A 16,041-nucleotide genomic window follows, 5' to 3' on the forward strand; every position below is an offset into this window, starting at 1 on the left:
TTATGTTCGACTCCAATCTCTCCTTCACATCCCATAAACAATCTCTTGCCCGCTCTTGCCGCTTAAACCTGAAGAACATCTCTAGAATACGCCCTTTTCTCACCATGGAAACAACAAAAACCCTCACTGTCGCCATGATCCACTCCCGCCTGGACTACTGCAATGCTTTATTAATTGGCCTCCCCCATACTCGACTTTCCCTTCTCCAGTCTATCCTTACTGCAGCAGCCAGATTTGTCCATCTAGCTAATCTGTATTCAGACGTGTCCGCTCTTCACCAGTCATTACACTGGCTGTCCATTCATTATAGAATCCAATTCAAAGTACTTGTTCTCACCCACAAAGCTCTCCACAGTGCAGCACCCCCTTAATCTCCTCCCTCATTTCTATCGGCCTAACCGACCACTCTGCTCTGCAAACAACTTTCGAATAACCTCTACACTAATCCGTACCTCCCACTCCCGACTTCTCCCGTGCTGCGCAAATCCTCTGGAATGCTCTACCCCAAGATATTAGGACCATGCACAATTTGCATAGTCTTAGGCGCTCCCTCAAAACACATTTGTTCAGAGCAGCCTATCACGTTCCCTAGTCAGTCATTTTATGTTTGAGTGTGTGTAGCCCATTCACTACTTCCATCTATTCCCCATCCCCTGAAGATGGCTGGACCATCATTGTAAATACATCATTGCAAATACACACCTGTACTTTGTATCTCCCCCACCTCATTGTAGATTGTAAGCTCTCACGAGCAGGGTCTTCTTATTTTGCTTTAATTATTGTATTAGTAATGTTGATACTTATAACTGTTGTGTTTGAAACGGTTATACTGTAAAGAACTGCGGAATATGTTGGCGCTATATAAATAAAGATTATTATTATTACTGTGTTTTATCAGACGAGGCTGTGGGCAGACTCGTGCTCGCTTACTACTGCATTTTATCACATAAGGCTGCGTCAGACTCATGCTCTCTTATTACTGTGTTTTCTCAGACAAGGCTGTGGGCAAACGTGTGCTCACTTATTACTGCATATTATAAGACAAGGCTCTGATCAGACTCATGCTCGCTTATTACTGCATTTTATCACATAAGGCTGCGGTCAGACTTGTGCTAGCTTATTGCTGCGTTTTATCACACAAGGCAGCTGTCAGACTCGTGCTCTCTTATTACTGCATTTTATCACACAAGGCTGTGGTCAGACTCGTGCTTGCTTATTACTGCGTTTTTTATTAGACAAGGACGTGGTCAGACTCGTGCTTGCTTATTACTGCGTTTTATCACAAAGATGTGAAAATCGTGCTCGCTTATTACTGTGTTTTATTAGACAAGGATGTGGTCAGACTCGTGCTCGCTTATTACTGTGTTTTATTAGACAAAGATGTGGTCAGACACGTGCTCACTTATTACTGCGTTTATCACACAAGGCTGCGGTCAGACTCGTGCTCGTTTATTACTGTGTTTTATCACACAAGGCTGCGGTCAGACTCATGCTTGCTTATTACTGTGTTTTTTTATTATACAAGGACGTGGTCAGACTCATGCTTGCTTATTACTGCGTTTTATCACAAAGATGTGGTGAAAATCGTGCTCGCTTATTACTGTGTTTTATTAGACAAGGATGTGGTCAGACACGTGCTCACTTATTACTGTGTTTTATTAGACAAGGATGTGGTCAGACTCGTGCTCGCTTATTACTGTGTTTTATTAGACAAGAATGTGGTCAGACAAATGCTCACTTATTACTGTGTTTTATCAGACAAGGCTATGGTCAGACACATGCTTGCTTATTACTGCGTTTTATTAGACAAAGATGTGGTCAGACTCGTGCTCACTTATTAGTGTTCGCATTTGTTGCACATTGCCATGACCTGCAGCAGTACTCAATCCAGCAGAACTACAAAAACACCGCTAGTTCACTGTAAATATTTGGGACCAGTTGGAAACTGCCCCGTGACAAAACAGAAGCCTAAACAGAGCTTTTACTAGAATATACGAACCATCTACACCATCTTCTATCTGACACACTGTAAACATTTTATAGGACTTGTGGTTAAGATACATGCTTCTTGGCAAACAAAAAGAAAATAATTAAAGACAACTGTCATGCTGTGTGCTGCAATGCATTGAGAAGTAATCATCATGAAATGGCATCAAAGCCCTGATACAGTCTATTTCTGGGTCATCCTCTCTGCAACGATGGGGTCACTGCATGGTGCAGCCCCCGTGCGGGAGGGAATCCTGTAGTGTTATTGCCACTGATTTAGAAAGGTAAGTCATGGTGCCAAACCGTCCACTGGGCGCACTGTCATACAGCAAGGCACAAATTCCAGTTTCAGGATCGAATTTCAACATCGCATCATCTGCACCAAGCGCTTTCTGCAAAGAAGAAAAAAGGAAACCAAGATGTAAAGTCCAGCAAGTAGAACAATCCTTGTGGATGACGTTAGAGGACATCATTTAGTGTTTTCAGAATAATCAGCTGTAGAAGTAAGCCAAAAATAAAATGAGATCTTGGAAATTTAAAGAAACCTTGTCCTCTGTGATGCTGCTCTCACTTCTTCACTAACGAAAGCATAAAGTAGTGACTGACACTTTGATTTTAATGGTCTATCGCTTTAAAGGGAACCTTTCATAGTAACATAGTTATTAACCCCTTCACCCCCAAGGGTGGTTTGCACGTTAATGACCAGGCCAATTTTTACAATTCTGACCACTGTCCCTTTATGACGTTATAACTCTGGAACGCTTAACGGATCTTGGCGATTCTGACATTGTTTTCTCGTGACATATTGTACTTCATGACAGTGGTAAAATTTCTTCGATATAACTTGCGTTTATTTGTGAAAAAAACTAATATTTGGCGAAAATTTTGAAAATTTCGCAATTTTCCAACTTTGAATTTTTATGCCCTTAAATCACAGACATATGTCACGCAAAATACTTAATAAGTAACATTTCCCACATGTCTACTTTACATCAGCACAATTTTGGAACCAAAATTTTTTTTTGTTAGGGAGTTATAAGGGTTAAAAGTTGACCAGAAATTTTTCATTTTTACAACACCATTTTTTTTTAGGGACCACATCTCATTTGAAGTCTATATGATAGAAAATACCCAAGTGTGACACCATTCTAAAAACTGCACCCCTCAAGGTACTCAAAACCACTTTCAAGAAGTTTATTAACCCTTCAGGTGTTTCACAGGAATTTTTGGAATGTTTAAATAAAAATGAACATTTAACTTTTTTTCAAACAAAATTTATTTCAGCTCCAATTTGTTTTATTTTACCAAGGGTAACAGGAGAAAATGAACCCCAAAAGTTGTTGCACAATTTGTCCTGAGTATGCCGATACCCCATATGTGGGGGTAAACCACTGTTTGGGCGCATGGCAGAGCTCGGAAGGAAAGGAGCGCCATTTGACTTTTCAATGCAAAATTGACTGGAATTGAGATGGGACGCCATGTTGCGTTTAGAGAGCCCATGATGTGCCTAAACATTGAAACCCCCCCACAAGTGACACCATTTTGGAAAGTAGACCCCCTAAGGAACTTATCTAGATGTGTGGTGAGCACTTTGACCCAACAAGTGCTTCACAGAAGTTTATAATGCAGAGCCGTAAAAATAAAAAATCATATTTTTTCACAAAAATGATCTTTTCGCCCCCAATTTTTTATTTTCCCAAGGGTAAGAGAAGAAATTGGACCCCAAAAATTGTTGTGCAATTTGTCCTGAGTACGACGATACCCCATATGTGGGGGTAAACCACTGTTTGAGCGCATAGCAGAGCTCGGAAGGGAAGGAGCGCTATTTTACTTTTCAATGCAAAATTGACTGGAATTAAGATGGGACGCCATGTTGCGTTTGGAGAGCCCCTGATGTGCCTAAACATTAAAACCCCCCACAAGTGACACCATTTTGGAAAGTAGACCCCCTAAGGAACTTATCTAGATGTGTTTTGAGAGCTTTGAACCCCCAAGTGTTTCACTATAGTTTATAACGCAGAGCCGTGAAAATAAAAATTCTTTTTTTTTTTTTCACAAAAATGATTTTTTAGCCCCCAGTTTTGTATTTTCACAAGGGTATCAGGATAAATTGGACCCCAAAAGTTGTTGTCCAATTTGTCTTGAGTACGCTGATACCCCATATGTGGGGGGGAACCACTGTTTGGGCGCATGACAGAGCTCGGAAGGGAAGGAGCGCCATTTGGAATGCAGACTTAAATGGATTGGTCTGCAGGCGTCACGTTGCATTTGCAGAGCCCCTGATGTACCCAAACAGTACAAACCCCCCACAAGTGACCCCATATTGGAAACTAGACCTCCCAAGGAACTTATCTAGATGTGTTGTGAGAACTTTGAACCCCCAAGTGTTTCACTACAGTTTACAACGCAGAGCCGTGAAAATAAAAAATCTATTTTTTTCCCACAAAACTTATTTTTTAGCCTCCAGTTTTGTATTTTCCCAAGGGTAACAGGAGAAATTGGACCCCAAAAGATGTTGTCCAATTTGTCCCGAGTACGCCGATACCCCATATGTTGGGGTAAACCCCTGTTTGGGCACACGGGAGAGCTCTGAAGGGAAGGAGCACTGTTTTACTTTTTCAACGCAGAATTGGCTGGAATTGAGATCGGATGTCATGTCCCGTTTGGAGAGCCCCTGATGTGCCTAAACAGTGGAAACCCCCCCAATTATAACTGAAACCCTAATCCAAACACACCCCTAAACCTAATCCCAACAGTAACCCTAACCACACCTCTAACCCAGACACACCCAACCCTATTCCCAACCGTAAATGTAATCCAAACCCTAACCCTAACTTTGGCCCCAACCCTAACTATAGCCTTAACCCTAGCCCCAACCCTAGCAATAACCCTAGCCCTAACCATAACCCTAGCCCTAACCCTAGCCCCAACCCTAGCCCTAACCCTAGCAATAACCCTAGCCCTAACACTAGCCCTAACCCTAATGGGAAAATGGAAATAAATACATTTTTTTTATTTTTTTATTTTTCCCTAACTAAGGGGGTGATGAAGGGGGGTTTGATTTACTTTTATAGCGGGTTATTTAGCGGATTTTTATGATTGGCAGCTGTCACACATTGAAAGACGCTTTTTATTGCAAAAAATATTTTTTGCGTTACCACATTTTGAGAGCTATAATTTTTCCATATTTGAGTCCACAGAGTCATGTGAGGTCTTGTTTTTTGCGGGACGAGTTGACGTTTTTATTGGTAACATTTTTGGGAATGTGACGTTTTTTGATCGCTTTTTATTCTGATTTTTGTGAGGCAGAATGATCAAAAACCAGCTATTCATGAATTTCTTTTGGGGGAGGAGTTTATACCATTCCGTGTTTGGTAAAATTGATAAAGCAGTTTTATTCGTCGGGTCAGTACGATTACAGCGATATCTCATTTATATCATTTTTTTTATGTTTTGGCGCTTTTATACGATAAAAACTATTTTATAGAAAAAATAATTATTTTGGTATCGCTTTATTCTCAGGACTATAACTTTTTAATTTTTTTGCTGATGATGCTGTATGGTGGCTTGTTTTTTGCGGGACAAGATGACGTTTTCAGCGGTACCATGGTTATTTATATCTGTCTTTTTGATCGCGTGTTATTCCACTTTTTGTTCCGCGGTATGGTAATAAAGCGTTGTTTTTTTGCCTCGTTTTTTTTTTTTTTCTTACGGTGTTTACTGAAGGGGTTAACTAGTGGGACAGTTTTATAGGGCGGGTCGTTACGGACGCGGCGATACTACACATGTGTACTTTTATTGTTTTTTTATTTAGATAAAGAAATGTATTTAGGGAATAATATATATATTTTTTTCTTTATTTAGGATTTTTTTTTTTTTTACACAAGTGGAAAATTTTTTTTTAAACTTTTTTACTTTGTCCCAGGGGGTGGGGACATCACAGATCGGTGATCTGACAGTGTGCACAGCACTCTGTCAGATCACCGATCTGCCTCACAGCACTGCAAGCTTACCAGCGCCTGCTCTGAGCAGGCACTCGGTAAGCCACCTCCCTCCCTGCAGGACCCGGATGCCGCAGCCATCTTGGATCAGGGACCTGCAGCGAGGAAGGAGGTAGGAGACCCTCGGAGCAACGCGATCACATCGCGTTGCTCCGGAGGTCTCAGGGAAGCCCGCAGGGAGCCCCCTCCCTGCGCGATGCTTCCCTATACCGCCGGCACACCGCGATCATGTTTGATCGCGGTGTGCCGGGGGTTAATGTGCCGGGGGGGTCCGTGACCGCTCCTGGCACATAGTGCCGGATGTCAGCTGCGATATGCAGCTGACACCTGGCCGCGCTCCCCCCGTGAGCACGGCCGATCGCGTATGACGTACTATGCCGTCGGTGGTCATACGGGCCCACCCCACCTCGACGGGATAGTACGTCATATGTCAGAAAGGGGTTAAGGTTGAAGGAAGACTAAGTCCATCTAGTTCAACCCATAGCCTAACCTAACATGCCCTAACAGTCACCAATTTTTTCATGCTGAACTGGACACACAACAGAATAACACAGAGCAAAATAAAACATTTTTTCATTTCGCCTCTACATTTTAGAGATATTAGCAATCAAAGTATTTAGCAATGAATGAGTTATTTTTCGTTACTTCCAAGTGTTATCAGACAGTTGTCACTGGGGCCTGTTCTTCTTCCCCTGTATGATGGTGACCAATCATAAGCAGGCAGCATCACTCAAGGGAATAAAACCACAATGCCTCCTCACAATGGCTTAGAGCAGGATTCTCAGTGTGAGAGATTTAATGACAGACAGCCTGATCTCCTGGTATGTGCATGATTAGAAAGTGCTGGCTGTAGAGCACAGATGACTAACTCCTTTCAGGTAAGGTCCAGCTAATCAGGATTGAAGGCTGAGAGGCACAGCTGAGTTTAGTCGTGTTACATTACAAACCCTTCTAAACTCTTCTATATTGCCCCGACCCCTACACTGCCTGTGAGGACTCAATGTTGTCAGTAATCACAGTTATGTCTGTTTTGTTCACAGCAACATGTAATTGCTCTGTAGTGAGAGTATAGTGGGTGTCATCATAAATCTCACAAATAGGTAGCCCAGTTCTGTGTGATATGTATAATGACAAAAAGTCCAGATTTCACTGCATAGCGATTACACGTTGCACTGAGAACAACAGAGATGAGAGTTATTACCAACACCTCCTCACAGGTTGTGATGGGGTAGAGGCAGTACAGCAGGGGCGACAATGCTGTGAGAGGAGACCTGATTACAGCGGTTTGTAATGTAAAACAGCTAAACTCAGCTGTGCTACCCCACCCACCACAAGGAATGATGGGAACTTATCTGAACGATACTAGCAATGTGTTTTGCTCTCAGCATCTCCTGATCATGCTCGAGGTTAGACTGGAAGACCAGGCTGTCTAATTACCTTTTATACTGTGAAAAATCTGCTCTAAGCCATTGGGATCGTGTACTTCAGTCTCCTGAGTGTTGCCGCCTGCTTGTGATAGGGAAGAAGTACGCATCCCAGTAAAAAAAACTACCTAATGTCATTCGCTGGGAATTAATGAAAATGAACTCATTATGTGCCAAATAATTTGATTGCAAATATCTCTGCAATAGAGAGGCAAAAATAAAAAAAAACAATAAAGATATGACACCATTACATCATGTGCTTAATTCCACATGAAACATGTGGTGAGAAGTCCTTTTTAATGTGCTATTGATAAGCAGCTGTGGGGAACGTGCTCTTTATTTCTTGTGACACGCCGCAAAAAGGATTCACACTTCATGTGCGACTTGCTAACATCATGGTTTCATCACTGGTAGAAAGTCAGACAGCAGCGAATGAGCCGGAGTGCCAGCTCATGAATGGCTGCAGTTCTTTTCTCATTTACACACATATATACAGTGCCCTATAAAAGTATTCATACCCTGAAAACTTTACACATTTTGTCACATTATATCCATAAGCTTACATGTATTTTATGTGACATCAACACTAACCAGCAAGTATTTATGAAGTGTAAAGGAAATGAAACAGGCGTTCTAGTTACTTAAGATCTATAGATCTGGAAATTGTCAATCTGAGTCAATCATTCGTGGGACCACCTTTCACTGCAGTTATTGCTGCAGTCTTTTGGGGTCTATAGGTGTTCAGCACATTGTCTCAGTGATTAGCACTGTTGCCATGCAGTGTTGGGGTCCCGGGTTTAAATCTCAGCAAGCAAGTTTGTATGTCCCCCCCCCCCCCCCGTGTTTGTGTGGGTTTCTTCCCACACTCCAAAGATTGATAGGGAATCTAGATTGTGAGCCCTAATGGAGACAGCGTCAATAATATCTGTACAGTGCTGTGGAATTAATGGCGATATATAAATGAGGAAAAAAAATACTGTCATGAACCGGGGGTGTTTGGTTGCCCCAGTTCTTTTGTCAGAGATTTATTTATATCCCACTTCCCAGTTCCAGTTTGGAACTTGCAGCTCTCTGGCGTCCCCCTTACCCTCAGGTCAGTCAGGGAACTGCACCTAGGATAATTAGTCGCCAGAAAGACTGTCTTGCTATGTACTGGCTATTGGGCATGCTGCAGTGAGGGCGATATAACTACTCCCACTCAGGCAGGAAATATAATTATCAACGCCGTCCATAGCTGCCAGTTGCCCCCAAAAAGCTCAAGACACTTCACTGCCACCAGCTCCTATTACTATGACTAGTAACGGGGCAGGTGCCAACCCAATCAGTAGTGTAATATACTTCAGAGGACGTTGGGGGTACATTTTAGAGCAGGGAAAACAAAGCTAGTAAATATAGCTTTTACTCCAACAAAACATTAGGCAGTGTTCACAAAAGTTAGACAAAAACAATATTACAAGATGAGACAATTATAATATGTACAGAATGATTACAAAATAAAAGGAATTACAGATGAAAAGCACTTACAGTTCTCTAAGACAATGGTAGGCCATGTGGCGGGGGAAGGGCGCCACATCCCAATGCATCAGAGCAGATAGCAGAGCTTGTGAAAGCTGACTTCCTGGGCAAAAGACCACCTCCCAACTCAGCTGTTCAATGTTATACCCTATGCTTCATGACCTCACTGAGTGGGCTGCACCCTGGAATGCCCTCCCCATTCTGGAAGTTATGTCAAATCTTCTATTACTCATAACTCTTGGGGAGGGGCTCATGAAAGGACAACGAATGTATTATAGATCTTGTTTTGAGGTTACCGTTCTATTAAGTCTATACACGACTTGGCTATGTGACTCGGGTAAGCAGTAATGCGTTTCTCAAATTTTTCTACTGTTGAAGCTTAGAAAAAGCACTGTGTGATGGCCTGGGCGATGTAGAGGCCAAAAATTTATTTGTTCTGCTTCCAGACCTAATCTGTGCTGTTATATACCAGTTAAAGAGAACAAATCATGAGGCTGTAGGCTGCTTTCAACCAGTTCTCTCCAGCTGCCAGGACCAAGGGGGAAGGGAATCACACACTGGAGTCTCCTGTTACAGCCATATTGTCAACAAAGTGAGGAGATAAGCTGGGGGAAAGAGAGGGGTTAACTCAGCTGCATGTGTCTGGGCTGGCATGCCACTTACAAAGGCAGGAAAATGCAGCAGCCCTGAAAGTGTGTTAGGCTGCTTTCACACATCAGCTTTTTGCAGTCAGGCTCAATCCGGCGAAATTTGAAAAAAACGGATTCGGCGAATAATACTGTCGGATCCATTTTTTTCACATAGATTTGTATTAGCGACGGATGGCCTCACATTTCATCCGGCGAAAATTGTTTATCCGGCGGCCGGAAAGAAAGGACAAAGTAACATTTTTCGTCTCTGGCGCTGTCCGGTGTTTGCTAGAATGGAAGCCTATGGGTGCCGGATCCGTAACATGATGGAATCCAGCGCCGCATTCCGTTTTTTTTTTTTTTTTTTAACTGCCCATGCTCAGATACAATTAGGAAAGTGATATAAAGCCTGCCAGGTAGGGCTTCACTCATCCATTTAACAAGCAAGACACAGACCTGCCGCCAGAGCTTAAACCTGCCACAGCCTGCCAGCAGCCAGCCACAGCCTGCTAGCAGTCAGCCACAGCCTGCTAGCAGCCCAGCCAGCCACAGCCTACCAGGCCAGAAGCCAGCCGCAGCCTATCAGGCCTGCTGCCAGCCACAGCCTACCAGGCCAGCAGCCAGCAGCAGCCTACCAGGCCAGCAGAGACCAACAGCCTACCAGGCCAGCAGAGAGCCACAGCCTACCAGGCCAGGAGCCAGCCGCAGCCTATCAGGCCTGCTGCCAGCCACAGCCTACCAGGCCAGCAGCCAGCAGCAGCCTACCAGGCCAGCAGAGACCAACAGCCTACCAGGCCAGCAGAGAGCCACAGCCTACCAGGCCAGGAGCCAGCCGCAGCCTATCAGGCAAGCAGCCAGCCACAGCCCACCAGGTCAGCAGCAAGCCACAGCATGTCTTCTTCTGGGATCCCTCCTCCGCGTCGTCAGCGTTGTGAAATAAAGAAATGTTTTTTTTTTTTTCTTTTTGGTGATGTTCACACACACACACACACATATATACACTCACTGGCCACTTTATTAGGTACACCTGTCCAACTTCTTGTTAACACTTAATTTCTAATCAGCCAATCACATGGCGGCAACTCAGTGCATTTAGGCATGTAGACATGGTCAAGACAATCTCCTGCAGTTCAAACCGAGCATCAGTATGGGGAAGAAAGGTGATTTGAGTGCCTTTGAACGTGGCATGGTTGTTGGTGCCAGAAGGGCTGGTCTGAGTATTTCAGAAACTGCTGATCTACTGGGATTTTCACGCACAACCATCTCTAGGGTTTACAGAGAATGGTCCGAAAAAGAAAAAAAATCCAGTGAGCGGCAGTTCTGTGGGCGGAAATGCCTTGTTGATGCCAGAGGTCAGAGGAGAATGGGCAGACTGGTTCGAGCTGATAGAAAGGCAACAGTGACTCAAATCGCCACCCGTTACAACCAAGGTAGGCCTAAGAGCATCTCTGAACGCACAGTGCGTCGAACTTTGAGGCAGATGGGCTACAGCAGCAGAAGACCACACCGGGTACCACTCCTTTCAGCTAAGAACAGGAAACCGAGGCTACAATTTGTACAAGCTCATCGAAATTGGACAGTAGAAGATTGGAAAAACGTTGCTTGGTCTGATGAGTCTCGATTTCTGCTGCGACATTCGGATGGTAGGGTCAGAATTTGGCGTAAACAACATGAAAGCATGGATCCATCCTGCCTTGTATGGAGCATCTTTGGGATGTGCAGCCGACAAATCTGCGGCAACTGTGTGATGCCATCATGTCAATATGGACCAAAATTTCTGAGGAATGCTTCCAGCACCTTGTTGAATCTATGCCACGAAGAATTGAGGCAGTTCTGAAGGCAAAAGGGGTCCAACCCGTTACTAGCATGGTGTACCTAATAAAGTGGCCGGTGAGTGTATATATATATATATATATATATATATATATATATATATATATATATATATATATATACTAGACTGTGGCCCGATTCTAATGCATCGGGTATTCTAGAATATGCATGTCCCCGTAGTATATGGACAATGATGATTCCAGAATTCGCGGCAGACTGTGCCCGTCGCTGATTGGTCGAGGCAACCTTTTTGACATCATCGTCGCCATGGCAACCATTATGACATCTACGTCGATACTGTGCCCGTCGCTGATTGGTCGAGGCGAATTCGCGGCAGACTGTGCCCGTCGCTGATTGGTCGAGGCAACCTTTATGACATCATCGTCGCCATGCTGTGCCCGTCGCTGATTGGTCGAAGCCGCCTGGGCCTCGACCAATGAGAGACGCGGGATTTCCAGGACAGACAGAAAAACCCTTAGACAATTATATATATATATTCCAAATTATTATGCAAATAATATTTCCTCATATTTCCTCTAAATTACCTATCTGAATTGCAGTCATTGTTATTTTCCAGTCATCTACTATTCTAGTATAATTGCAATGTTTTGGAACAAACTGCCTATGAAAACAGTATCTTTTTTAAAAAAAATAAACACTAAAAATGCATGTTCCAAATTATTATGCACAGCAGAGTATTCAACCTTTTTTTTTTATTTTGAACAAAAAAATGGTCAATTGTGAAGTTATAAGCATTATCAGCTTATTACAAAATGAAATCAAACAGTTTTCAAGTGAAAACTTTATTCTAGGTGATGTTACATTTGCACATAGGACCCCTTGTTCGAAAGAAGCTTCTGAACTCTCTCGTCCATTGAATTTGTCAGTTTTTGGATGGTTTCGGCTTCAATTGTTTTGCATGTGGACAGAATACCCTCCCAGAGCGGTTGCTTAGATGTGAACTGCCTCCCACCATCATAGACACTCCTTTTGATGATGCTCCAGAGGTTCTCAATGGGGTTGAGGTCAGGGGAAGATGGTGGCCACACCATAAGTTTGTCCTCTTTTATGCCCATAGCAGCCAGAGATGCAGATGTGTTTTTTGCAGCATGAGACGGTGCATTATCATGCATGAAAATGATCTTGCTGCGGAAAGCACGGTTCTTCCTCTTGAACCATGGCAGGAAGTGTTGTTTTAGAAACTCCACATAGATAATGGAGTTCATCTTTACCCCTTCAGGGATCATAAAGGGGCCGACAATCTCTCTCCCTATGATTCCAGCCCAAAACACTACTCGACCTCCTCCTTGTTGGCGCCTTAGCCGTGTTTTCATGGGGTGTCCATCAACCAGCCATCCTCCACTCCATTCATCTGGACCATCGAGCGTTGCACGGCACTCATTGGTGAACAAAACAGTTTGGAAGTCAGTCTTCATGTATCGTTTGGCCCACTGGAGCGGTTTCTGCTTGTGTGCAGTGGATAGAGGTGGTCGACAGGATGGCTTACGCACAGCTGCAAACCTCTGAAGGACCCTGCATCTTGTTGTTCTGGGGACGTTGGAGGCACCAGCAGCTTCAAAAACTTGTCTGCTGCTATGACAAGGCATTTTTGCAGCTGCTCTTTTAACCTTACACAATTGCCTGTTGGAAAAGTCCTCAATTTTTCCTTATCAGCACGCACACGTGTGTGCTGGGAATCAGCTACATACTTCTTGATTGTGCGATGATCACGATGAAGTGTCTTGGCAATGTTGATTGTAGTCATGCCTTGACCTAAATACTCCACAATTTGTTGCTTCTCAGCAGCCGACACATCCTTTTTCTTTCCCATTTTGGCCAAAAATGTAGGCTGCTTAATAATGTGGAACAGCCTTCTTAAGTAGTCTTGCCTTTATTTGGACACACCTGCCAAACTAATTTGCACAGGTATCTGCAATTGCTTTCAGTGATATAAAGAGCCCTGACACACATCACTATGGATGAGTTTAAATGACAAACAAATAAATACTAACTTTATCGCTCCTAAACTCTTTGTGCATAATAATTTGAAACACAGTGTGTGTGTGTGTGTGTGTGTGTGTGTGTGTGTGTATGTGTGTATATATATATATATATATATATATATATATATATATATATATATATATATATATATATATAAAATTGTCTAAGGGTTTTTCCGTCTGTCTGTCTGTCTGTCTGTCTGTCCTGGAAATCCCGTGTCTCTGATTGGTCGAGGCCGCCAGGCCTCGACCAATCAGCGACGGGCACAGCATGGCGACGATGATGTCATAATGGAAATCTCGCGTCTCTGATTGTTCGAGGCCGCCAGGCCTTGACCAATCAGCGACGGGCACAGTATCGACGTAGATGTCATAATGGTTGCCAAGGCGACGATGATGGCATAAAGGTATACTACGGGGACATGCATATTCTAGAATACCCGATGTGTTAGAATCGGGCCACAATCTAGTATATATATATATATATATATATATATATATATATATATATATATATATATATATATATATATATATATATATATATATATATTGCAACGCTGGGAGCGTCACCCTGTCCCTCCACTTTATAGACTGCGTAAGCCCTGCGCAGACGCTCCCGGCGTTACATTACAGCCACAGTGTCCGTCTTAAAGAAAAATGGCGCCGGAAAGTGCCGACTGCGCTGGTACCGATTTCGGCATTACAATCTCGGCCACTGATTCACAGTCCACTGCCACAGTGTCCTCATGCCCTCTTATTCTGGCGCATGTATGTCCCCCTGCTTCCGGAATCGGCGCCTGAGCAGTCTGCGCTTTACGGCGCCATTTTCTTGAAGAGACACTGCAGTGTGTCTTCAAGAAAATGGCGCCGGAATGCGCGGACGCCGATTTCTGCGTCACGATCCCGCCCTCTCATGACGTTGCGGCAATTGGCTGTTCCCGCTCCACCGCTGCGCGCCGCTCCATCTTCCGCGTCCTCTGGCTGTGTGTGACGTTCAGGTTAGAGGGCGCGATGACGTGTTTAGTCCGCGCCCTCTGACTGAACAGTCACAGCCAGAGGACCCGGTGTCTCCGCCTGCTCAGGCCCCTGGCACTCATCGCCCAGAGGTGAGCATGTCATTTTTTTTTTACTTTCTTAAAATCGCAGCAGCATCAACCTTTATGGAGCAGTAAATGGATGGGAGGAGCACATGACAGGAATGGGACGCAGGATGGGAGCAGCTCATGACAGCATGGGGGCGCAGGATGGGAGCAGCAAATGACAGAATGGGGAGCAGCACATGACAGGAAGGGGGCGCAGGATGGGAGCAGCACGACAGGATGGGGGCAGCAGGATGGGAGCAGCTCATGACAGCATGGGGGCACAGAATGGGAGCAGCAAATGACAGGATGGGAAGCAGCACATGACAGGAAGGGGGCTGTTGTGAATTCCGTTTTGGAGCTCCCTCCTGTGGTTGCTAATGGTATTTTTGTGAATTCTGCCCTTGGGCTCACTCTGGTGGTTTCGAGTGGAACTGCTGCTCCTTTAGGTAGCTGTAGCAGCTGCCTTCACTAATCGCCTTGCCTGGGTTTGATATTTAAACCTGCTCTGGGCTTTAGTTCATGCCAGCTGTCAATGTTCTTGGTTGGATTTGGTTCTCTCCCTAGACAATAAATCAGGAATAGGAATTCTAGGCTCTAATACCGGAGTCTGGACAACATAATCTTGGATACTCTGTACCCTTGCAGCGAGTTGATCCACGCGCAAGGACAGACCCTGAACCTCCATATCAGCACCAAAATCCATCACATCAGCGCCCTTCCTTGTCATATCGGTCAGAGGCTTCACCACACTAGAAAAATTAGCAATAAAGCGGCGATAAAAATTGGCAAAGCCCAAAAATTTCTGAAGGCTCTTTACAGATGTAGGTTGAGTCCAATCATGACTTTATCCAGATAATTCCGGAAAATATCATGCATAAAGGACTGAAATACCGATGGAGCATTAGAGAGCCCGAATGAGAACCAAATCCAACCAAGAACATTGACAGCTGGCATGAACTAAAGCCCAGAGCAGGTTTAAATAACAAACCCAGGCAAGGCGATTAGTGAAGGCAGCTGCTACAGCTACCTAAAGGAGCAGCAGTTCCACTCGAAACCACCAGAGGGAGCCCAAGGGCAGAACTCACAAAAATACCATTAGCAGCCACAGGAGGGAGCTCCAGAACGGAATTCACAACAGGGGGCCCAGGATGGGAGCAGCACATGGCAGGAAGGGGGCGCAAAATGGGAGCAGCACATGACAGGAAGGGGGCGTAGGATGAGAGCAGCACATGACAGGAAGGGGGCGCAGGATGGGAGCAGCAAATGACAGGATGGGGCAGCACATGATAGGAAGGGGGCGCATGATGGGAGCAGCAAATGACAGGATGGGGCGCAGGATGGGTGCAGCACATGACAGGATGGGGCGCAGGATGGGAGCAGCACATGACAGGAAGGGGGCGCAGGATGGGAGCAGCACATGACAGGAAGGGGGCGCAGGATGGGAGCAGCACATGACAGGAAGGGGGCACAGTATGGGAGCAGCAAATGACAGGATGGGGCGCAGGATGGAGCAGCACATGATAGGAAGGGGCGCAGGATGGGAGCAGCAAATGACTGGATGGGGC

General features: G+C 44.6%; 1 protein-coding gene across 2 annotated transcripts in view; it reads right to left on the reverse strand.

Annotated features, from left to right (window-relative positions):
* Window positions 1-1,686: 1,686 nt before the first annotated feature.
* Window positions 1,687-16,041, reverse strand: part of PHKA1 (phosphorylase kinase regulatory subunit alpha 1) — a 491,521-nt gene continuing 477,166 nt past the window's right edge. For both annotated transcript variants that reach the window (XM_077286537.1, XM_077286538.1), the window contains one exon: window positions 1,687-2,378. In XM_077286537.1, the coding sequence (XP_077142652.1) occupies window positions 2,205-2,378 (174 nt within the window). In that variant the 3' untranslated portion in view covers window positions 1,687-2,204. The remainder of the gene's footprint in view (window positions 2,379-16,041) is intronic.

The sequence above is a fragment of the Ranitomeya variabilis genome, chromosome 2 (assembly GCF_051348905.1).
Source record: "Ranitomeya variabilis isolate aRanVar5 chromosome 2, aRanVar5.hap1, whole genome shotgun sequence".
In the NCBI taxonomy this organism is placed as follows: domain Eukaryota; kingdom Metazoa; phylum Chordata; class Amphibia; order Anura; family Dendrobatidae; genus Ranitomeya; species Ranitomeya variabilis.